General features: G+C 38.9%; 2 protein-coding genes across 2 annotated transcripts in view; one reads left to right on the forward strand and one right to left on the reverse strand.

Moving 5' to 3' along the window:
• LOC134226449 (hsp90 co-chaperone Cdc37) overlaps positions 1-24,269 on the forward strand; it is a 395,365-nt gene that overhangs the window by 354,628 nt on the left and 16,468 nt on the right. The gene's annotated exons all lie outside the window — the stretch shown is intronic.
• Positions 15,866-17,602, reverse strand: LOC134219600 (gustatory and odorant receptor 24). The gene is made up of 5 exons (XM_062698390.1): positions 17,405-17,602; positions 17,193-17,342; positions 16,684-17,124; positions 16,178-16,618; positions 15,866-16,116 (listed from the first exon to the last, which is right to left on the reverse strand). The coding sequence occupies exons 1-5, from the start codon at positions 17,600-17,602 to the stop codon at positions 16,003-16,005; spliced, it is 1,344 nt and encodes a 447-aa protein (XP_062554374.1). The 3' UTR covers positions 15,866-16,002.

The following is a 24,269-nucleotide window of genomic DNA, read 5'->3' on the forward strand; positions in this document are numbered from 1 at the left end:
AGGCTTCCGAGCCTCTTGAAAGGACACTTCAGAGCCTTTTAGAGGGAGGCTTTTGAGCCTCTTGAAAGGATGCTTTTGAGTTTCTTGGAAGGAATTTTTAAGCCTCTTGAAAGGAGGCTTCCGAGTTTCTTGAAAATAGGCTTCCGAGACTTTTGGAAGGAGGTTTCCGAGCCTCTTGTAAGGACGTGCCTTTTGAAAGGAGTCTTCCAAGCCTCTTGAAAGGACGCTTCCGAGCCTCTTGAAAGGAGCCTTCCGAGCCTCTTGGAAGGAGGCTTCTGAGCCTGGAAGGAGGTTTTTGAATCTCTTGAAAGAAGACTTCTGAGCCTCTTAAAAGTAGGCTTCTGAGCCTTTTCAAAAGAAGCTTCCGAGCCTCTTGAAAAGATATTGAAATGAGGCTTCCGAGCCTCTTGAAAATATATTGAAAGGAGGCTTTTGAGCCTCTAGAAAAGCAGTCTTTCGATCTTCTTGAAAGGGAGGCTTCCGATCCTCTTGAAAATAGGCTTCCGAACTTCTTGGAAAGAGGCTTTTCAGACACTTGAAAGAAGACTTCTGAGCCTTTTGAAAAAGGCTTCCGAGCCTCTTGAAAGGAGGCTACCGCATCTCTTGAAAGGAGGATTCCATGCCTCTTGAAAGGAGGCAACCTAATCACTTGAAAGGAGGCTTCTGACTTGCTCAGGAGGCTTCCGAGCCTCTTGTAAGAAGGCCTTCAAGCTGCTTGGAAGAAGGCTTCCGAGATGCTTAGAAGGTTGCATCTAATCCTCTTGCAACGAAGCAACCGAGCATTAGTGAAAAAAATTAATTTTGTTCATTCGACGTTTTGCTCGTTCGATCTTTTGTTCCGCAGCCCTTTATACATTATGCTGGTTGTGGAAGGTAGAATTCAATTGGGATTTATTGATCGCATTGCATATTATGTACAATAGAAATTTTTGAAATAAAAATACACAATTATCAAAACTATATCAATGAGTTTTGATTGGAATTGTAATACGTCCGCCATTACGCATTTTTGTCTGAGGTACCCCCTAGGGCCAGCGAAGGTACCCCCAGGGGCAGTGTTGGTAAAAACTCAAAATCTCAAAACTCATGGATGATTCAAATCAAGCGTGAGTTGAAACGCACCCAACTCAGCACCTAAAAACTCATGGATGAGTTGAATCATCCATTTGAATCATCGTTGGTTTTCTTTTGTTCTCCTTCGTTAAAAACAGTGAATTGACGTTTGTCGCATAAAATATTAGACAGTCTTCCATGTATAAGCAATAAATTGCCCTCAAATTGATTTCAAATGCGTTTTTAAACCAAAATGATTTTTTGGCAAATGAGTGAAATGATGCGTTTTAGCATGAAAAATTCAAGCGTGATGCATTCCTTTAAAATCGCAGACGATTTCGTTCGTACGGGAGCGCTCGTTGATTGAGATTTATGAGTGATTTTACCAACACTGCCCAGGGGTACATGTACCCCAGGTTGAGAACCGCTGGTTTAGGGGAATCATGGGTAAAACCGACACTGCGGGTAAAACCGACACCACTTCAATTTCTGATTTTAAGTGATCATCGGACAGAATTTAGACACACTTTGAATAAATGTTTGATTTCTTGTATTTCTAGTCATTTTGTAATTGGCGGAGACGTGTAAGAGTCATAATAAACATACAATTAGCATTGATCACCATTGAGGACATGAGTTATATAGAATTTTGGCATCGGTGTATAAGCTTTTTCGACAATAATTTGTTGATTTTCAGTATTTAATCCATCTCTGATCCATAATTGAACATCATTTTATGTATGTTGTGAAAAAATAATTAATTTTTCTTATTATAAACATCCGCATGTATCTCATCATTATTATGTTATTATTAGGGGTTAAATTCGACACCTGTCATCGAATCACGAAATACCTCTGTTTTATTAGACTCATCATTTGCATAATATAATCCAATTATTGGAAAACGAGGCGCCGAGGAATATAAGTTAATCATAGACTGATGACATACCATATCATCATTTTGCGTGACAATAGGTCCACGGGGTAATATTGAGTCATCAAAGATAACCTGCAGGTCGAATAACAATAGCGCTCAAAGAAGAACCGTATTTTTAGGCTTATTTTGCTCTCAGATATATTCAATCCGTTCTCTAGTATTGTTCTTTCGTGAGCCATTTTCACCCATGTAAACATGTAGCTTGTCACCTACGGAACTAGTTATTTCCATTTCTTCTCATAACGCATTTATTTTAAATCGCCGTTATAAACAACTTTTTAAAATAAGTGAAATTTAAATGTAGGTCAATATTTACAGTAGTTAGTAAATTTGTTACTAACATTCTTATACTCTATCCAGTTTTCCGCGAGCGGTAATGGCCGCCAGCTTGCCTGCAGGTTAGTCTCTGATTTGACATTTCTGGAGGTCAACTGCACCCACCGCTCTGAGCATTCTGACCAATGTAGCATATAAGAAGGTGCTGATTGAGTGAATTCAAGCCTTCTTATATACCACATTGATCAAAATGCTCGAACGGTGGGTGCACTTGACCTCCAGAAATGTCAAATCAGAGACTAACCCGCAGGCAAGCTGGCGGCCATTACCGCTCGCGGAAAACTGGATATATTTTTGACCCGACCCACTAAAGAAACTAAATAAAATATGATATGTGGTGATGATTTTAAATATATAAAATATTGTTCAACATCGTTTATGAGTGACCCCTAAACATGAATTTCATACACAAATATCAAAATGAATGTTGTTAAACATTTTCAATTATGTTGTAACATCATTTAGTATTGTTCTGATGTTCGATTCCATAAAGACTTGATGTGTCGGTTTTACCCTCATGTGGTGTCGATCTTACCCGCACCCCAGCTGTTTGGGCTAGAAGATGGACTGTTCGCGTTTTCATCATAAATCAAATTCTATCAAAAAATATTGTCCTGAGACCTGATGGACTGATGCATGAAGAGCCAAAGTATGCTTGTATGAAATTTCTAGACCGGAATATTGCTTCATAGATTGGGGAACTGTAAAGTTGCTTAAGGTGTCGGTTTTACCCACTTTTCCCCTACTTTCTAATTCCCATATAAATTGATCTAATTGGTAAGGCTCAATCGCCATAAGACATAACATTTTTCAAAATCCATGATGATTTGGAAAACCGAAAGTTATGAATTGATAGTGAAAAGTGGAAAAGAATAATGATCTTACAAGGTTACGTAAGGCGTGCATTTGTAAAGAAATAAATGAAACTAAAAAAAACAAGGAGGAGAAAAATGTTAATATGTTTACAAAAGATAATTTGTACAACACGCTTAGAGCAAGATTGCCGGGCGCGAGTATTAGTCGTTTAGCAGAGCAGTATCATAACTTGACACTAGACTGGGTCAGTCTTGTAAAGGGAGAAAGAAGTTGTCGAATTCTACCCTTCCAGGATTGAGCCGAGACAAGTTTTGTTCAAAGTGCATATTATTCGCTTGATGACGGCAGAAAGTTGCCTTCCGTAGCAACATCACAAGCGCACGTCGGAGGTAGACGCTGCAAAAATATATTCGCCTGGATGACATCAGTATCAGTAATGGGAAATTTGATCTCAAGATTCTGATTTTGATTTATTCTTCCTCTTCTCATTGGCATTGCCGCCTTAGTGTTCATTTTAATTTGATTTGATTTTGATTTGTTGCTGTTAGTAAATGGAAAGGCGCATTATGGACATTAACATTAACTCATCTACAGTTGTCTATGTATCATGATCAAACCCAAATTATGTGGTTTAATGCTATCAAGCTTTTTCGCCACAGTACCATAATGCTTTGAATCACCACTCTTGACACATGCTACGTCCACTATAATTTTTATAAGTTGATCTTAGCAATCGATGTTTAGTTGAAATTTTTAGTGAAATCATTTCGTAAGTCTGTCATAAGTTTGTTTGGAATTTTCTTGTTCCTGAAGCATGGTTTCATATTTAAAACAATTATTTCTTTTAGACAATAATTATTCTTTAGATTTGCTTTTTCTAGGTGCCGATTAAGGATAACTTTGCACAGAACTTGAACAGCGAGTTCACTGAGTAAGTTGGCAAAGATATATGTTTCTGGGTTACATACGCATTTGGATATTTTTCACGATTTTTCGTGCTAGGACACGCGCGTTGAACAACAGTATGACAGGACGTTTTATCTAATGTTGTTTTCGTTTTTGAGGTGTAGCGACACCGTTTAGTGCAGCATTTTGCACGGCAAAAACGAACGTTTTGAGTGCAGTTGGGTTTGTTTGTTATGGATACCTGTTGGATACCATAAAAAGAAAACAATAACAACGGGAGATACTTGACAACAAACTACACTACACGGCACACTTTGATTTTTTCTGGTGCTACACTGCTTGTTTCAGTGCAAGAAAAATGCTACACTGGTGTAGCACGAAAATCAAAAACGAACATTTTTTGTGCAAAAGTGTAGCACGAGTGTAGCTACACCGCAAAAACGAAAAAGACATAAGCCCTATTTGTAATGAATTTATTTAAAGATCCTTAATCAATTTGTTATCTCAGAGTGCTCGAATGAGAAACACAAGGTGGCCTTTTAAATGATCTAAAATCCTCTGAGATAATCTGGGAGTGACCTATTCATTAATCATTGCTTATGTAGATCGTCCGACGTCCTATTGCTGGTCCAATTAGTGTAGAAAGGGAGAAATGATTTGAATCTCCAGCAAAATATTAATATGCAATAATTCAACCACTATTCCTTCTCTAATTATTGCGCCGGGCTGTCATTGGATGCTCTGATTGTTGTCTGATAGTGCCAAGATGTCGTAGAAGCCGAAACGGGGGTATCCGGAGTCCACAAAATGCTTTACGATGTGCGTTTTCGGCGAGGTGCCGTTCTTCGAACACAAACACTTCTGAACGGAGTTGTTTGACTGTTTTTGCCATCACGCAGGGCTGGTAGCGAGTCACTTTTTAGTGACTTTTTACTTTTTAGTTTCGGAAAATGGTCACTAAGTCACTATTTTCGTACCGCCGATTGTAAACAAGCTCAAAATAAAAATTAAATATACATACTATTATTACAGTCAAACCTCCATGAGTCGATATTGACGATATCGACTCATGGAAATATCGAGATGTGGAATAGGAAATCCTTGGGAAGCTGTTGGAAGGGACCATCAGAGTAGCCTAGAAAATATTTTTTAATATGGCATAATTTGCTTCCATGAGTCGATATCGAGTCATGGAACATCGACTCATAGAGGTTTGACTGTATCAGCCAAATCAAATGTAAATCTGGTAGCAATATGTAAAATTTGAACAATATGCACCCACAAAGTAGCAAGGGATTGTGGAAATCGCCAGGTTACTTCTGATTCATGTCAACTATGATCCCTATGTTCTCGAATGGAGCTTGTTAAATTTCTAAGTGCTCACAGAGTACAGAGTTTAGGAGTTCCGGAATCCAGATTCCTATAAGAAGATCCGTCAAATGCCACGTTTGACAGGTTTTCTGCTAGTTTGGAACGGGAATTTGTATAGAACTGACAAATGATTTTGTTCCAATTTTGACACTTAACGGCACTGTTATTATAGTCACTGTACTGGAACCAGTTTTTGTTTTTTGCCTATCTCGTATACTAATGAATAACGGAAATGTTTTTTTTCGATCCATCAGTTTTAATCTTTCTAATTTTTTAAACCAAAATGTTCAAGTTTTTTTTGCAATACCTAGTCTTCTTTCGAATAAAAATGTTCGAATACAAAATAAACGGTGATAGTGTGCACATGTGGCAATGGAGCGAACATCTCAAATGGAATTCCTGTTCAAGAAGGGCCTGTGGGGGCTTTTCAATAAGCCCCGGACTCCGAACATTTGAATCTGAGTTCCCGAAACGGCTCGGGACATTTTGCATGATCGCGTATGTGTGAAACTTCACAAGCAATGATAGGCCGTTATCAAAAATTTCGATGTTTCTTTTCGCATGCATTTTTTTATTGGAGTTTGCCGCTGAAGGAAGCAAAATTGGAACATCCGGTTTAACCAAGGGTTTAACGCACCGGATAGACCTCAAAAGACAAGGAAACTCGGTGGGTTTATTCCAATTTATCTCTTAACTGATTTATTATCTTGACTATGTAGATTAGCTTCCGCTATGAAGTCTCGTACTGTTTTATATTTCCCTTATTACACTTTTTATGTTTTTGTCGTTTGTCGTTAAAAATCTGTAAGGGTGCCCCTTTTAATTTATCTTTTTCACTCTTAAGAAACAAAATTTTCATCGAAAACCTTTATCCAACTTGTAAATCTTTCCTTACAAATTTCAGCGCTTCATTTTGCAAACAGGTGCTCTTGCCGCTAAAAAAGTAATAACATAAATAAGAAATACATTAAACTATCTTTCATTTCTATGTTCCTCACATGATGAAAAACATTCCAATAATTTTTAAATCGATCTGTATTTCTGAAAGTTATAAACATTAATTTAGAAATCATTAAAAATCACTCTAGCATCTACTAACATGTTTCACTTTCAAAACCTATGTACCTATTAAGTCATAGGAAAATTCAACTTTTTGCATTCTTATGTAAATATTGTTTATTTTTAAATAAATAGGTAAAACTACACCCTGATGACATTTATACTACATGGAACAATATCATCACCATGTACCCTTTATCTTCATATTAACATACTAATAAATATATCTAGAAATGGTGATAGTTTTATCATCAAAATATGTCTGGCAGTGCAACCTCAAATAGAGATAAAATAAGAGTTGCTTATTGATATGTATTAGCTTTCCGATTACAATTAATGTGGTTAAACAGCCGTGGATCTCGCTTCTTTTTCTACTTTCCACACGTTAAATTAATGATGCCGCGGTTACTCAATCCAAAATTCAAATGAGCAACCGCTCACTATGAGCGATTGATTGTTTATCCTCGCGAAGGATGAATAATCGAACAAGATAAGGAAATGCTAATACTGTTGTATAGAAGTTGCATAGGTCACATCACTTTCCATAGTGAATCCCGATCTATGTTACTGATTACCCCACCCAACTAACACAGCTTCCTTCCCGTGGTAATTGTGGAGATGCAGAGGTATTCTTGGTCTTTAGTAGCAACAATTGCCACACACTAACATTCCTTCCCTTTCCCAACTGACTGTAAGGACTTGGCCGGCGCTGTTATTGGTCAACATTTGGGAGCTGCTGAAACGTGCACTTCGAGAATATATGGTAAATCCCAACCACTATTCACTTGGATCGAAGTGCAATTTACACCAGTTCTGATCAATCACGGAGTAGCAACCATTGATATGTACAGTCAGTCTAAGCTAAGCTAAGCTAAGCTTTGCCTATCTCGTATACTAAGTATACGTAAAGGCTATATGATCACTCCAAAACCAAACTTTTGATAGAAGGCTCAGAGACCCATAGTGCAGGCCTGGTAGCGGGTCACTTTTTTCGGGCTAGTCACTAAAAAGTCTCTTTTTTCGACCTCAAGTCACTATAGCTTTGTGGCAATCGGGTCGGACGTATTTTTAATTGCTAGCGACCGTAGTCGTTTTTTGTTTTTTTTTTTGTTTTTATTACTTTTTGCATACGTTTTGATTGTCGCGCGTCGGTGTCGTATAGTGATAATGAGTTGCGAAATTTGCTCGCTAGATTCGTCCGAGGATTCAGTAATGTGGACTTGTGTTGGATGTCCTCGTAATTTCCATGCCGCCTGCGTGGGAGTAGCTGTCCAGCGTAGTTCGTTACGGAGGAAAAGGGTGACGGATACATCTTCATATGTGTTGCCGTGTTGTGCCCCATGCCAAAATCTTGTTACTGGTAGCTTTGAATTCAATGCACTAGTGCAACAACAGGAGCAATTGGCAGACCAAATTAATAAAAACACTGAAGTGATTCATCGCGCAGCGGTAAATAATACAAGCGATGGCATAATTCATGAAGCCATTGATCGACTCGAAGCTCACCTGGGCGAAATAAAAATTGCTGACATCCAAGAAGATCAACGATTCTATTGGAAATTCTGTAATTAATCAATCGTTGGATATGTCCATGGCACAAGTGACTATAACAAATTCAGTGGAGTCGATGAGAACTGACATTTCCAAAGAAATGAAAATTTTAAACGAAGAAATGAGGCGAATTAGTAGCCTCACCCTGGATTTATCTTCTACAGTAACCATGTGCTCCAACCCGTGGCTGGGGACTGACATTCTAGATGAATTGAAAACGCTTTCAACCAACATCATGGTATAATGCTAAAACCGAAAATGAAATCAAATCATGTCCAAAAAACTGTTTCAAGTATGCCAAAACCAAGCTAAAATCCAGCAATTTTCCATCGAAAATGACTTTAGATGAAAAATTAGGAGATAATGCTGATGAAATTTGTACTCTTTTTGCAACCTTTTTTCAAGAGACATATACCGAATTTTCCGAAAGTGATCGTGATTATGAATATTTTTCACATTTTCCTGACTATTTAAGCAGTGTTGGTGTAAACCAAATTAATGCAACGGAGATTTTGGCAGCTCTACAGAATTTAGATGTCTCAAAAGGTTCCGGACCAGATGGAATTCCACCTATGTTTTTGAAAAAGTTGGCAAGCGAATTTACGACACCTTTATTTTGGTTATTCAAGTTATCTTTAGAAACCAGTAGCTTTCCAAAAGAATGGAAGAAGTCTTTTCTAATACCAATTTTTAAATCAGGGAAAAAAACTGATATTAGAAATTATCGTGGAGTGGCCATTATTTCATGTATTCCTAAACTTTTGAATCAATCATCAATAGAAGGATGTTCAACCAAATAAAACATATAATAACAGATGCACAACACGGGTTCTTTAAAGGACGTTCGACTACAACCAATCTTTTAGAATTTGTAAATTACTCATTGAATGCTATGGACAAAGGTAGTCATGTTGAGGCGCTTTACACAGACTTTAGCAAAGCATTTGATAGACTCGATATTCCTATGATGATTTTCAAGCTTGAGAAATTGGGAATTGAGATGAGACTCCTTAAATGGATTAAATCGTATTTAACTGACCGCCAACAAATAGTACGATTTGAAGGAAAACAGTCGCTTCCAGTCAATGTAACATCTGGAGTTCCCAAGGCTCGCATATAGGACCTCTTCTATTCATATTGTTTGTAAACGATATATCACTCATTCTTAAGCATCTTAAAATCCTTATTTATGCGGACGATATGAAACTATTTATGGAAATCAAAATACTGTTGACAATGACATCTACTTGAACGAAATACGCATATTTGATAACTGGTGTAACAAAAGCTTACTACAACTTAATGTCAAGAAATGTAATTTGATCACTTTCAGTAGAAAACGGAGCACACCATCGATAACTGTAACTCTAGGAAATCAACCAGTACAAAAATGTGAAAGGGTTAGAGATTTGGGTGTAATCTTAGATGCTAAGCTAACCTTTACTGACCACTACAACACTATTATCCATAGAGCAACAAATATGCTCAGTTTTATTAAAAGATTTAGTTATAACTTTCAAGATCCTTATACAATTAAAACTTTGTACGTTGCGTATGTCAGATCAATTATAGAATATTGTAGCATTGTATGGTCTCCGTATATGAAATCACATGATGATCGAATAGAATCAATTCAAAAGCAATTCCTTTTATATGCCTTACGCAAATTAGGGTGGACAACATTCCCACTTCCGTCGTACGAGGCGCGATGTATGCTTATAGATATCCAATCATTAAAAAGCGTCGTGAATTTGCCATGATCTCATTTGTGAATGATATTGTTTCGCACCGCATTGATTCCACCAAACTATTGTCTTGTTTAAATTTTTACACTCCTTCTCGGCAATTGAGAAATCGAAACTTGTTTGCCACCTGTCATCATCGAACAAATTATGCAAAATTTAGTCCAATGAATCAAATGATGTCTGTTTACAATCAGTATTGTGAAGCAATTGATTTAGCCATGCCTCGTATGAGCCTAAGAAAATATTTTAGGAACATTAGTTACAATAGAACATAGTTATAAGTTTTTTAATGTAGTCTACATTATGTTTGACGAAATAAATAAATACTTTGTGTATTTTCTGATAAAGTCACGACCTCAAGTCACTAAAATCACAAGTCGCAAAAAGTCACTATTTTCAACTATTTTGAAACTATTGACTAAGATTTTTTTATAAAGCTTTATCCATCGGAAGCTGTTTTGTTTATGGCGGAAATGAAATTACGGATCTTGGAAAAATGATCACTCTGAAACATCGCCAGCCATTTAACTCGCTGCTCCTATTGGCATTTCACCAGTAGCTAATTGAAGGTGTTTTACATCACAGTTTATAAATTGGTATACAGTCATGCAAGCAGGAGGCCTGTCGATTTAGAGTTTTTTTTTTAACTCAAACTTTATGCAGTAGGGGAAACTGAGAAGACTTGATTCTCCCCTGTTTTAACAAGAACTATACTGCCCATGATCGCATATTTGTAAAACTCCACAACAGTAAAACAGGTTTTACTATCTTGCTGTGGTAAGCTGGAAATGATTGAGTTTGTGGGGAGGATTAACAAAATGCATATGTTACAAATGCTATCATTTTTTCACAGCACAAATCCATAAATATGCTAAATGATCTTCACTGATAAAAATGCCATCATTCCACCACAACTTCAGGATATTTGAATTTTGAGTTGTTGCCTCAATTTGAGGAGACTTTATCTCTCATTAGGCATCCATATAAACATTTGTCTAAAAAAATTCAAAAAAATATAATTTGTTCTCAAGCAGCTTTTTTATAGATGTAATGAAGGGTTTGCTCTAAACAAATATTTATTGAGTAGTTATCATAGAACAGCGATCAAGTCTCTCCAATTTTGAAGATTGCCTGCGCTGTCGAATTCCATAGCAAAAACCGTTCATGAATACGCACCTCAAGTCGGAAAATCTGCGTATTTTGGAGTAAAAATATTTAAAAATTCAGCGAGCATGGTCCTCATTACAAGCAGGAGGTCGAACGTTCAATCCCAAGCTCGTTGTACATGAATCTTCATAATTTTTGTATTTGCTTGCAGACTCATAGTTTTAAGTTGTCCTGCTTTTTACTCATATTGAGTAAAATTTCCGTGGGGTTAAAAGAGAGGGCAATAATTTTACTTAGTCACTGAGTAGATAAAATTTACCGATTTTCATTTTTCTTCTGAGCTCGTGCTAAGAGAAAAGAGTGGCGAGTGAAAGATGTTTTCCGCCACAAATTACAAAACAATATTATCCATCGACCCAAAAACGCTTGATTTCGTCTCATCGAACTTGCAATTGAAATTGTAAGTCACTATTTGATCACTTTTTCTGCAACTGAAAGTCACTATTTGGTCCCTTTCTTCGTCAGCTTAAGTCACTATTTTGAGTGGCTTCGGTCGCTACCAGCCCTGATAGTGTTATATACCAATCGACGAATTGAGGTGATGTCTGTTGTAGATATTCTTTTTGGAACTTAGCATTGACCGAATTACTCACAAAAAGTTCCATTCGACTGAGAATCCTTGTTTGCTATTGAAAATTGGCCAGCTTGGACTATGGGATCAAAAGTTATGGCCAAAATACTATTTTCTATGCGCAAAACACGCTAAAAAACACTCACTCATATTTTTCAGTATTTTTTTTTTGCTCGAGAAAGGCACCAACACCGCTAGGTGGATTAATCAGGATTTTTTTGTACCAAAGCTGGGCGATAGTTGGGCATCGATATCGGAAAGCACGATAAAATCGATTATGATTACTTACTTGATGGGCTACAGCTCTTCGATGAACCTACGCCGAATGGAGTATCCTTCTCCACTGGACTCGATCCTGAGCCAATCGCTTCCAGTCGCCCTGAACATTGAGCGCCCTCAGGTCCTCTTCAACTGCAAAAAGCCATCGTGTACGCGGCCTTCCACGAAGCCTGCGGCCTCTTCCGGGTTCTCTACTATATATTATCTTCGCTTGACGTTCTTCCGGCATACGAACAACGTGACCAGCCCACCGTAGTCTACCGTGTTGAATAAGCTTAATATTATCCAGCCCTTTATACACCTGGTACAATTCGTGATTCATGCGGCGCCGCCAGTTACCGTTCTCCTGTTTACCGCCGAGTATTGTCCGCAGCACCTTACGCTCAAACACTCCGAAAGCTCTCCGATCAGCCTCCATGTTTCATGGCCATATAAAGCCACCGGAAGAATTCGAGTAGTATATAGCGCGACTTTTGTTTTCGTTTGCAGACTACGGAACTTAAGCTGGTTACGAAGTCCGTAATAAGCCCTATTTGCAGCTGCAATACGCCTTTTCACCTCGCGGGTAACTTCATTATCGCACGTCAGTAATGTTCCAAGATACACAAATTCTACTACCACTTCAAACTTTTCACCATCCACCACCATTTCGCTACCACTACCACTCATGAACCCACGTTGATTACCAGCGACCATATTCTTTGCTGGTTTTGCTGGTATTGATCGTGAGTCCAATCCTCGCCGTCTCCCTCTTAAAAGGCACAAAAGCCTCTTCCACGGCACGGCGGTCATTTCCGATAATATCAGTTGATAATATATTCCGATAATATATTGAACAGTTGATTCGAGAGTGCATCACCCTGCTTTAATCCATCTAAGGTAATAAATGACGTCGATATTTCATCCGCAACCCTGACACTTGATTTCGATCCGTCAAACGTTATACGAATCAGCCGTATCAGTTTCGCCGGAAAACCATGTTCAAGCATAATTTGCCATAATTCATTCCGTTTCACTGAATCGTACGCCGCCTTGAAATCAATAAACAGATGATGTGTCTGCAAGTTGTACTCCCGGAATTTATCAAGGATTTGTCTCAGGGTAAACATTTAATCCGTTGTTGATCGGCCCTCACGAAAACCTGCTTGGTATTCGCCGACGAAGGACTCTTCAAGCGGTCTCAATCTGTTGAACAGAATACGGGACATAATTTTGTGCGCTGAATTAAAGAAGGTTATTCTTCGGTAATTGGCGCACTCCAGTCTGTTTCCTTTTTTTAAAGAGAGGGCAAATGAGGCCGTCCAACCAGCTAGCAGGCAATTCCTCGTCTTCCCATATTTTCGACATAATATGGTGCAGAACTGGTGCGATATTAGGTAATGCAGCAGTGCCATGTTTGAGAAGTTAAGCCGGGAGCTGGTCCTTCCCCGCAGGCTTATTGTTTTTTAGCTCTTTAATGGCTTGCATAGGGGCCCTCCTTAGCTATGCGGTAAGACGCGCGGCTACAAAGCAAGACCATGCTGAGGGTGGCTGTGTTCGATTCCCGGTGCCGGTCTAGGCAATTTTCGGATTGGAAATTGTCTCGACTTCCCTGGGCATAAAAGTATCATCGTGTTAGCCTCATGATATACGAATGCAGAAATGGTAAATTGGCTTAGAAACCTCGCAGTTGATAACTGTGGAAGTGCTTAATGAACACTAAGCTGCGAGGCGGTTCTGTCCCAATGTGGGGATGTAATGCCAACAAGAAGAAGAAGAAGAAGAAGATGGCTTGCAAAATGGTGGGTTGACATCAAGGAAGGAGCGCCCATTAGAGCTCTGGTCCCCACAAGTTCCTATCTCACGCTTCCACGGGTCGTCCGATGACAAAAGACCGCAAGCTAAGGGTTGTGTACTTAGCTGGTAGTGCACCCTGGGCACTGTTGTCCTTCTTACATCAGCTAGAGTGAGAAGGTACGCCACGAGCGTCTGTTCACCAGAAGGTGCGGCTCAATCAGCGTCTGCCTGGTACCCAGCGGCTTATTAACGAAATGCTATATCGCATCAGCTATACCTAAGGTGGCAGCCCCACCAGCGCGATATAGGTAACACGACCTCGGTAAAGTAGCTTACTGAAGCCTCTCAAATACCACGAAAAATGGATACAGAAGAAAAAGAGAACGTTATGTTTGGCAACCGACCCGGCAACGAAATAAGGACTATGATTGAAACCAGTTATTTGTTCGAAAAATGCTGCTGGTAATTAACCAAAAAATAGACCTAGAATAGAAATTTTATACTAACGCTACCGGTGAGTATTACTAGCGTCGCGTAACAATGTCGTAAAACAGCTAGATACAAATATTTCGAACAAAAAAATGAAGTAGATTTGTAGAAAATCTATTATATTTCGAATGTCGGAGTATTGCTAGAATGCATCAAACGTTTTTTCGACAATTTGACTATACTTTATTCAGAACAAGGAAATTCTTTCTTATCTATTTATGCAAATATTTGTTACAGACTATCCTTAACTATTAATTTGGGCAGCAAAATAACATTTACATAAAAATTAGGAATTTTCAAAAAAAAATAGAAATTTACCAATAAAGAAATCAGGGTATGAGCCACAAATAAGTATAAAATTTCCACAAATAATGCGAATAGTCCACGAACAATTGAGAATTTTCCACAAAACCACAAACAAATTCCACAAAAAAGTAAAAATTGTAATTATAAAAGAAGAATTTTCCATGAAGAGATCGAATTGTTCCACCCACGAGAAAAAAATACAAAGTTTCCATAAATAAATCAATATTAGCAATAATCAATTACAAAATTTTCCACAAAATATTTTTTCTACATAAAAATATATATTTTTTTACAAAATAATCAATAATCATCATTAATAATCATTAGGGTGGCTCAAATTAGTATGAGAAAAACTTTTTGCAATTTTTTAGATGGGCCGCCCTCTTATTCGGTTCTATTTGATGCCCTGATGCTCTGCACAAAATTTCAGCCAAATCGGTCAACGTTTGGGCGGTGCTAAACTCGTTGGAAGTTTATATGCAAAAATGTATGCAGAAACATCCAAAAACAGTGAATTGCATTTGGACGGCACAATTTACGACGAAGAACTATGATACTCATTCAGATCTTGGAAAATTTAATACAGAATGTTATGCAGAAAACCGCGGGAAGATTAGATTTCGCCCGGCTAAGTTATTAGCATTTCTCTGAAGTGCGGTTTGAGCAAATTTCGTTTCTTTTACCATTGAAAAGAAATAAATTCACCCCTACAACACTCCATTAAAATGATAATATCTTTGCCTATTAATTTCTAATCTTCTCGCGATTTTCAGTATAAATTTCTGTATTTAATTCTACAAGATCTGAATGAGTATCATAGTTCTTGATCGTAAATAGTGCCGTCCAACTGCAAATCACTGTTTTTAGATGTTTCTGCATACATTTTTGCATATAAACTTCCAACGAGTTTAGCAACGCCCAAATGTTGACCGATTTGGCTGAAATTTTGTCCAGAGCATCAGGACATCAAATAGAACCGAATAAGAGGACGGCCCATCAAACAATTTGAAAAAGTGTTTTTTGAGCCACCCTAATAATCATAATTTAAAAAATCCATAAAAAATACAAAAAAGGCAATAAAATTGATAAAATTTTTCATGAACTTTTAACGCTTTTTAATAAGGGGTCATCTATGGAAAAGTGCTCAGTTTTATTGCTTTTAAAAAAAATTCATATTTTTTTTATTGCTCTCTATTGATTTTTCTTGGAAAGTTTTTATTTTTTTGTGGAAATACATATTTCTTTTGTGGAAAATTTTGTAATTGTTTATTGCTAATATAGTTTTATTTATGGGAATTTTGTTTTTTTTTTGTGGAACGTTTTGATGTATTTACGGAAAATTCTTCTTTTATAATTGCAATTTTTGCTTTTAAAAGTGTCAATTTATTTTTGTGGAAATATCGCATTATTTGTGGATATTTCATATTTATTGCTCATACCCTGATTTCTTGATTGGCAATTTGCTAATTTTTTATGGAAAATTTCTAATTTTTTCGCGGGAGTTTTTATTTTAGACACTAATTTAAGGAATATTGTATACCATTTGCGATAAATTAGAACTGAAAATTTGATGATAATTTTTTTATAAAACAATGTAATACTTAACTTACATACTTTGTTTTGAATGATAAGACATATTTCTAATCTCGTAATGAACTCGTCATATTATGCATCACTAGCAAACTTGAGTCATCCGGAATACTGATTTGAAACTGCAGCAGAACCACTAAATAGGTTACCATGGTTGCTAGAAGCTGAAATCAAATATGTGTTATATCAAATAATAGACGGATAAACTCTCTTCAATATTAGTACCGATTTGAACAGTGTGCGATTGACATCGAAAAATCCACCCAAATTGATATTGGACGGATTCATCTCGGTTGCCCTCAGAAACATATTGATTTCGGTTTGCGCATCGGAATTCATCCAACTGAGTTCGGCCATCAGTAGCTTCTTCTGGAAATTGGTTCGAACGTTGAAGGACGCGTGGTGAGCTTCGTCGCAGATGAAAAACAGCAACGCTACGCTGCAGAACGCCGTTACTGCCAAACCGATGTCCTTGATACCGAATCCTTCCGAGATTTGCGACATTAGGCCGTAGATCGAGAGAGTGATTATGAAGAATAAATAGACACACAGGAAAGTGAACGTGTAGCACGTTGAAGATCCCGTTCCTCGTGCCAGTTTGCTCAGACGAAGCCATAACGAACGATACTCCGAGACCATTGCTGCAGGTCCAACGTGTCTTAACGCCTAAAAAAGTGTACGTATTGTGTAAGAGTTGTATATTTGGTGGAATTTAAAATAAAATGTAATACCCTTTGGAAATCTTCCGCCAAAATGTTGGCAGTTATGCTGAGTGTTTCGCAAGCCATGTACCAGTAGCCTCCCATCATGTAGGTTAAAGTGTCCAAGATGCAGTAAGGGATAACTTGAAGAAGCTGGAACTCCACCATGGTCACGTGGGTTATTATTACAGCCAAACAGGATACAGTGGGTAAAAGTATAGCGATCAAAAGGGCTTTGGACTTGAAGGACAACTCTAGTTCTCTACCCGCAGTCCTGCGATAAATTGCTTCAAAATCTTCCCATTGGTTAAGCAAGCTGGAAACCTTCCGAGTTTCGTACCACATTAATGGAATAATCATAACCGGCAGGATGTTAATGATGAAAAGGTAGGCAATGACGGCTTCTTCGAAGCGACCTTCTAGCGTCCGGACAATCTGGATCCGCAAAATTGTTATATAAATGACGTAAGCCTATGAATATGATCGACAACGGTTAGACTGTGCGAAGTTTTGACCAAATCTAGTCATGTGGAAATTACCAGAAGTGTCATAAAAAATATACTGCAATATGCCATCACTGGACTAGCACAGGCAAACTTTGTCACCCCGGGTGAAGGTCTCGAGAAGGGAAATACACCCAGCATCCGAAGAACGTTGTAAATTGGCTTCGTTGTATTGTAAATTATTTCCTGGATTGTAAGAAATCGTTACTGAAAGGAAATAGCCGTAAACGTGAATTAGTCATACTTACCGATTTTCTGTTTGATTCATTTTCCAAGCCAAACGCTAACTTCGCGGAAATTGGCGGAAATCCGATCCGATTATTAAATGCATCAACGTATGTGCGCTTTTCCTCTTGGTAGATTGGCTTCACATCCAGAAACACAGTTCGAGTTTGGCGATTGGAATCTAGATTAATATACTGAATAGAGTCTTGATTCATTTCCATTTTTGTATGACGGGAATGCGTGCATCACCAAGCTTACAATTGTGACATACTGGTCACGATTCTATTCAGATGAACGACAAAAAGGACAAAGAATTTGAAAACTTCCCTTCATTATTTATGATGCTCGCTAACAAAACCAACAACCCTGAGCACTGAAAGAAAAACAGCAAGGGTAAAGTTTCAACTCCTTCGCTACAGTATCTAATGAATATTTAACGCATCAGCCAGCGCCACATGAGCATGATGAATAATTCCGCTACGCGCAAATGACAACGCAAAGGTACCAAATGTCCAAACCAAGAAGCCCACCAGCGCGAGTATCGTGCCTCATTGGACGCCCACCAGGTGCCATTCATAAACATTCAAGCGAGCGAGAGCGAGATCAAGCGGTGTATGGTTTGGTTACCTATGCTAAGACGAAGGCGCGAATTTTGTCATCCGGCGTCGGTGGTCAATGATCCATAACACAGTTTACGAATGTAATCATCCGACAAATTGAGCGCGCTAAAATTGGTGGAAACTATGCTGCCTCTGAGCAGTTCTGTCACTGTCCACTGTCGGGTTCCCTATTTTTATGGTACTTAAGTGACCATAGACATAAAAAATGTCTGAAATGTTCATTCCAGTAATTCTGTTGTAAATATTGTATATTATGGAAAAGTATATTTTCACATTTCAGTGTAGATTTATTCTTTGCCTGAAGTCTTCGCAATTTTCCACATTGAAAATCGTGTTTTTCATGTTACCGAAATTGAGGGCCTTCCTTTACCATGGGTAAGATGCGCGGCTACAAAGACCATGACCATGCTGATGTGGCGGGATTCGATTCCCCCGGTGCCTGATCCTAACTATTCCACTTTAACTAAACAAAAGAAACAAACATAAGTAAATTACAAAAATATGATTATTCAACCGAAGCGTATGACAAATACATTTTTTCGGCTTTATAAACGTGTTTTCAAATTATTTGGATTCCATTTCGAACCATGCAAGTTGTTTTCTATGGCAGTAGATGCAACTCTATTTCAAAGGTGCAACAGAAGTAGCCTTATGGTAGCCTATTGTAGCCATTATAGCCACCTCACCCTTTTTACAAATCACTAGCAAGCCCCAGCCGTTTGAGGTACTCCCCTTCGGTAACCAACATGTCTCTATTTCCTACAACCCACACCATTATTACCCATTATTATATTTGAATTCGATTATGCGGTCCCGCCTGCGAATGTTTATTTTTTCTTCTCCACCCAAAACGGACAAGTCAGCAAATAGAGGTTAAGGTTAATTGTGTCGCCTTATAAACATATCATCTGGCCGAATCAGCCGGTTTTCCACTGGATCAAACCGACACGGCATGTGCTTCAGACGTCGTTTCTTGATTATGTGTAATATAAAAGGGATGACGGACGGCAATGACCGTCAAACAGCAACAGTTTATGCTACTGGAACTGAATACAGTCAAGAGCTGAGATGAAAAGAAAACAGGTATATGACAATGATACACGACTATCCTCTATGCGAACTTAAGCGAGTCGCCGTCACCACCCCGAAAAATATCAGTTGCTTGCTATGCTATGCAGGGATCGGATCGGTTGCAGATCATATTTCGGGTATGGATGATGTTTTCACGGTCATTTTGGTACGGTTGGGGACATTTTGATTTCATCACCCTATGTTTTATGTTCGGTGGACTGGAAAAAGGTATATGTAATGAGTTAATAGCTTGAGAGTGATAGTTTTTTGATACCTGACCAATAGAGGCTACCAATTAGTCTAGTGGCTGAGGATTCCTATAGACATGCACATTGAAGCCCTGTTTTATACCGAAGAGGCTGTTAATTCTAAGTACTTATATTTAACCGAAATCGATTCAACTTTTTGTCTCTTCATTTACGTGTTCTTTTAATTCTAATTAAGTTCAACACAGGAAACGATTCAGCCTCGGACAAGCTAAAAGAGCTAAATGCAGTGCAAAACTAGTATTTTTGTTTATTGTTTTGTAAAATATATACAGAAAGGATGCTGGATGTATATCGAAAAGGCTATAGGGGAACTGCTCGGTTTTCCATCTCAGTGAACATATATTCATCTCATCGCAAAACAAATAAATACAGCAACAATCGCGTCGCTATTTTTTTGCTAACATGCATGCTCACTGCTGAAAAAAAAATCACAGAAATGAGAAACAAATCAAATTCCTTTTCATTGCTTTGTTTTTGATGGGATGAACATAGGAACTATGAGATGAAGTGCCGAACGATTTTGTGATAACAGGCCCGAAGACCCATAGTGTTGTTATATATCAAACGACTCAACTCGATTAATTAAAATAATGTTTGTCTGTGCGTGTGTGTATGTATGTTCGTAAAATAAAACTCACTCATGTTAAGGCTCCCCCAGACCTAAGCGATTTCATCGCCGCGACGGCGACAACTAGTCGCCGCGATTCTATCGTTGGGTCGCTGCAGGCAATGTTCTATTTACGTTTCCATATTAACGGCGACAGAATCGCTGTCGCCAAGCGATAGAATCGCGTCGCTACTGTTGCATCGCGTGTGTTTGGGGGAACCTTTATACCCATCATCGCGATGTAGGTAACGCGACCCCGGTAGGGTAGCTTACTGAGGCCTCTCTAATACCACGAAAAATGGAGATAGAAGAAAAAAGAACGTTATTTTTGGCAACCGACCCGGCAACGAAATAAGGACTATGATTGGAAACTCGGTAGGTACCTGGAATGTCAGGACCCTAAATGAACCTGGACGAGTGAGCCTTCTGGCTCGCGAACTGCAGAAGGTTGGAGTGAACGTGGCCGCTATTCAAGAAGTCCGATGGCCCAGATCCGGAGAACGTGAATTCCGAGCCATGGACCCCACGACCAACACTGCATTCAAGTATAACATCTATCACAGCGCCGGCGGAAAACCAGAGCATGGAGTTGGTTTCGTAGTGAAGGGCAAACAGATGAAGCGAGTAATGCGGTGGAAACCCATTAGCGAACGAATCTGTGTGTTGAGGATACGGGGCAAATTCTTCAATTACAGCCTAATTAACGTTTACACACCGACAAACGATAAATCCGATGACGTGAAGGACACGTTTTATGAATGTCTTGATAAAGCCTATGGAGAGTGCTCAAAGCATGACGTGAAAATTGTTATCGGAGACGCTAACGCTCAGGTCGGTAGAGAGGACTTTTTCCGTCCCATAATCGGTAGGGACAGCCTTCACTCCGCTACCAATGACAACGGCCTACGGCTAGTAAATTTCGCTGCTGCCAGAGGGATGGTCATCAGTAGCACCTATTTTGCACGGAAGAACATCCGAAAGCACACATGGAGACACCCAAATGGTGAAACTTGCAACCAGATAGACCATGTTCTGGTGGATGGGCGCTATTTCGCGGATGTTATCGATGTGCGGACATTTAGAGGTCCGAACATTGACTCTGATCACTACCTCGTTGTCAGTAAAACTCGATCACGGTTGTCAACTGTACCGAACGGAAGATCACAGCGAACGATGCGTTACAATATCCAGCGATTGTCGGCGGAAGGAGTATCGGCTGAGTACCGCCAGAAGCTCGACGAACGGATAAGTGCAATCAACATCAATCAACGACAACATCAACGATCTATGGGAGTCGATCCATGGAGCGGTGAGCACAACAGTATGAGACAGTGGCGGCGGCAGTGGGTGGGACAAGTAGGACATGTCCTACGCATGAAAATACCTGGGTAGGACAGTCGAAGCATTGTCCTACCCATGATTATGGTAAGAATATACCATATGGATGACTAAAACATTAAATGTTATTAATACTGTTTCAGTTTCTAGTTTCTTCAGGAATTCCTGCGGACTTCCGGAGGAATTCCTGCGGACTTCCGGAGGAATTCCTGCGGACTTCCGGAGATATTCCAGGAGGAACTTCCGGAGGAATTCCTGGAGGAACTTCCGGAGGAATTCCTGGAGGAACTTCCGGAGGAAGTCCTGGAGGAACTTCCGGAGGAATTCCTGGAGGAACTTCCGGAGGAATTCCTAGAGGAACTTCCGGAGGAATTCCTGGAGGAACTTCCGGAGGAATTCCTGGAGGAACTTCCGGAGGAATTCCTGGAGGAACTTCCGGAGGAATTCCTGGAGGAACTTCCGGAGGAATTCCTGGTGGAACTTTCGGAGGATTTCCCGGAGGAACATCCGAAGGAATTCCTAGAAGAACTTCCGGATGAATTCCTGAAGTAAATTCCGAAGGAATTTCCGAAAGAATTTCTGGAGGAATTTCCAGAAGAATTCATAGAGGAGCTTCCGGAGAAATTCCTGGAGGAACGTCCGGATGAATTCCTGGAGGTACTTTCGGAAGAATTCCTGGAGAAACTTCCGGAGGAATTCCTGGAAGAACTTCCGGAGGCATTCCTGGAGGAACTTCCGGAGAAAATTCCTGGAGGAACTTCTTGTCTTATTTACAATCAATTATTTATCTCGCCCTATTCCTACATTTGATTTCTATTTATTTATTTGGTATCTCCGTATTTACAAATGGAAATAGGCTTTTTTCTAGTATCACGCTACATACAAAGTTGACGGACTTTCTATCGCTCTCATCGCTCCTTTCCTGTCGCGCGCCACAAGAAAATATGGTGTTGACTACTCTCCTGAAATGGTAATTTTTGTATGGAATTTTGAAAACTTGGTTGAAGTAAAAAGAGTTTCCTGCTAAATTTATTGCGGTCACATATACTTTTATCACATCAAAATGATCGTTGAAAAACTTCAAAACATTTGTCAGCCTCAAATCATCGGAGAGAGGTACTGAGAAGCAAAAATTTTAGTTGTACAATTGTTTAGTTTTTAGAGCTTAATTCAAATTTGGGAAATAGTAGGTCCACAAAATTTTCTAGGAACATTCCTTGATAAATTCCAAAGAGATTGTCAGTTGGGATAAGCGAAATTCGTTCTCAATTCCGAGTTATTGACATTTTAGTATGAAAATAGCGCTCTACCGCGAGAGAGCTTCCCTCAGACCTTAAAGAATCTTGGACGATCAAAAGCTATACTAGTAGATCGTAGCGATGTTTCTGAAGATTTGTAATGGTTCGAATTCCTAGAAGTTAGTAAAATTGTTTGAAACCATCCAATATTTTATAAAATTTACAGGAATCCATAATTACTTCTGGAAATTCGTGAAAATGTTCGGAGACATGCTTTTGCAAATATTCTATAAACACTACAAATGTAATGATTGACTTAATAGTAATAGGGAGTTCATAACTTAGTCGAGGATGTTCGAAAAAAATTCTCCGGAAAGTCTCCGGAGGATCTCCAGAAATTCTCTGAAATTCCATATAAGCATTCTATAGATTTGAAAATCTAGTTTTTGTCCTACCCACATCTGGAAACGTGGCCGCGCCTCTGGCACGAGAACTGTCGTAATCTGAAAAAGTGACGTATACGCCATTTTCCAAAAATGATGTTAACGAGTACTACTCATCGAGCTCTTTAACAGAAAAATGGAAAACATGCATGTTGTAAAATGGCTGTTACGTAACTTTTCCAGATTACGGCAGAGAAGTGGTAGGCGAGGCAGAAGAACAGAGGCGACCCAGGACGGGTTGGTTCGATGTGGAGTGTCAGAGAGTGACAGACGAGAAGAAAGGTGCCAGAAGCCGAATGTTGGTGTCGGGAATCGAGAATATATTTTGGCTGTTGCGCCCTTTTCAAATGTTGGTCTAGAAAATATCTGGATCGAAATGTGATGAGCTGCTGATCGGTTGTAAAATTGTTTGCCCTGTCATTTTTCATTGTTCTAGCATTAGCATTGAGCAATTCGCACAACTTCGTAGGTGGTACAAGCCAAGACTATTGTATGAGAGTAGCATCACTTTCATCCGTTACCACAGATATTGATTTGAGACTAACCACCATCTCTTAGATGGAAGCTATGCACTCTCCAATAGTCGAGATCTGTCATGGCGTCGTCCTTGCGAATGCTGAGGAAGGGGAAGGATGGTTAGTTGGACACCTACTTAAGAAAGATCCAGGTACCACTCATAGGTGCCACGGGAGGTTTTGGAATTGTTAGTGTGGAAGGTTATAACAGTAAGAATAGTTTTGGTAGAACGTGAAATACAGAAAGAACTAAGATAGGATTACAAAGTAGAAAAGAGACTAGCCTAGAATTGAACCCACGACCTCCTGCTTATAAGGCAGAAGCGGTAGCCACTAGACCACCGAGCTCGTTGCCCTGTCATTTTTCATTGTTCTCAGTATTTATTTGCCCGAAAATTTAAAATTTTCATTAGTTTCAACTATTCCCAATTATTAGCGGAAGAGGTTCGGTTGTGGGCACCCTTTTGTCTTTGATCCATAACTTTGGCCCTAGTTGATCTTATGCCGACATTTCTCGCATAACTTTTCAAAAGGACCTCAGTAACATTTTTTTAATGAATTAATTTGAATACTGCAATTACTAGCTTTCGTGTTGTTCTGTTGATTGCGCTATTCAAATTAATTCATGTAGAAAATGCTACTTAGGTCCTTTTGAAAAGATAAGTTGAAGCATATAACATCAGACACAATGCGTTAAAAATAGCAAAATGTGATATGTGATGCGAAGATGCAAAATAGAAAACCTAGTTCCGGATTTTTTTTTGCTCGTGCTTTTAGTTTTCCAAAC

Source organism: Armigeres subalbatus, chromosome 3 (assembly GCF_024139115.2).
Source record: "Armigeres subalbatus isolate Guangzhou_Male chromosome 3, GZ_Asu_2, whole genome shotgun sequence".
NCBI classification, from domain to species: Eukaryota; Metazoa; Arthropoda; class Insecta; order Diptera; family Culicidae; genus Armigeres; species Armigeres subalbatus.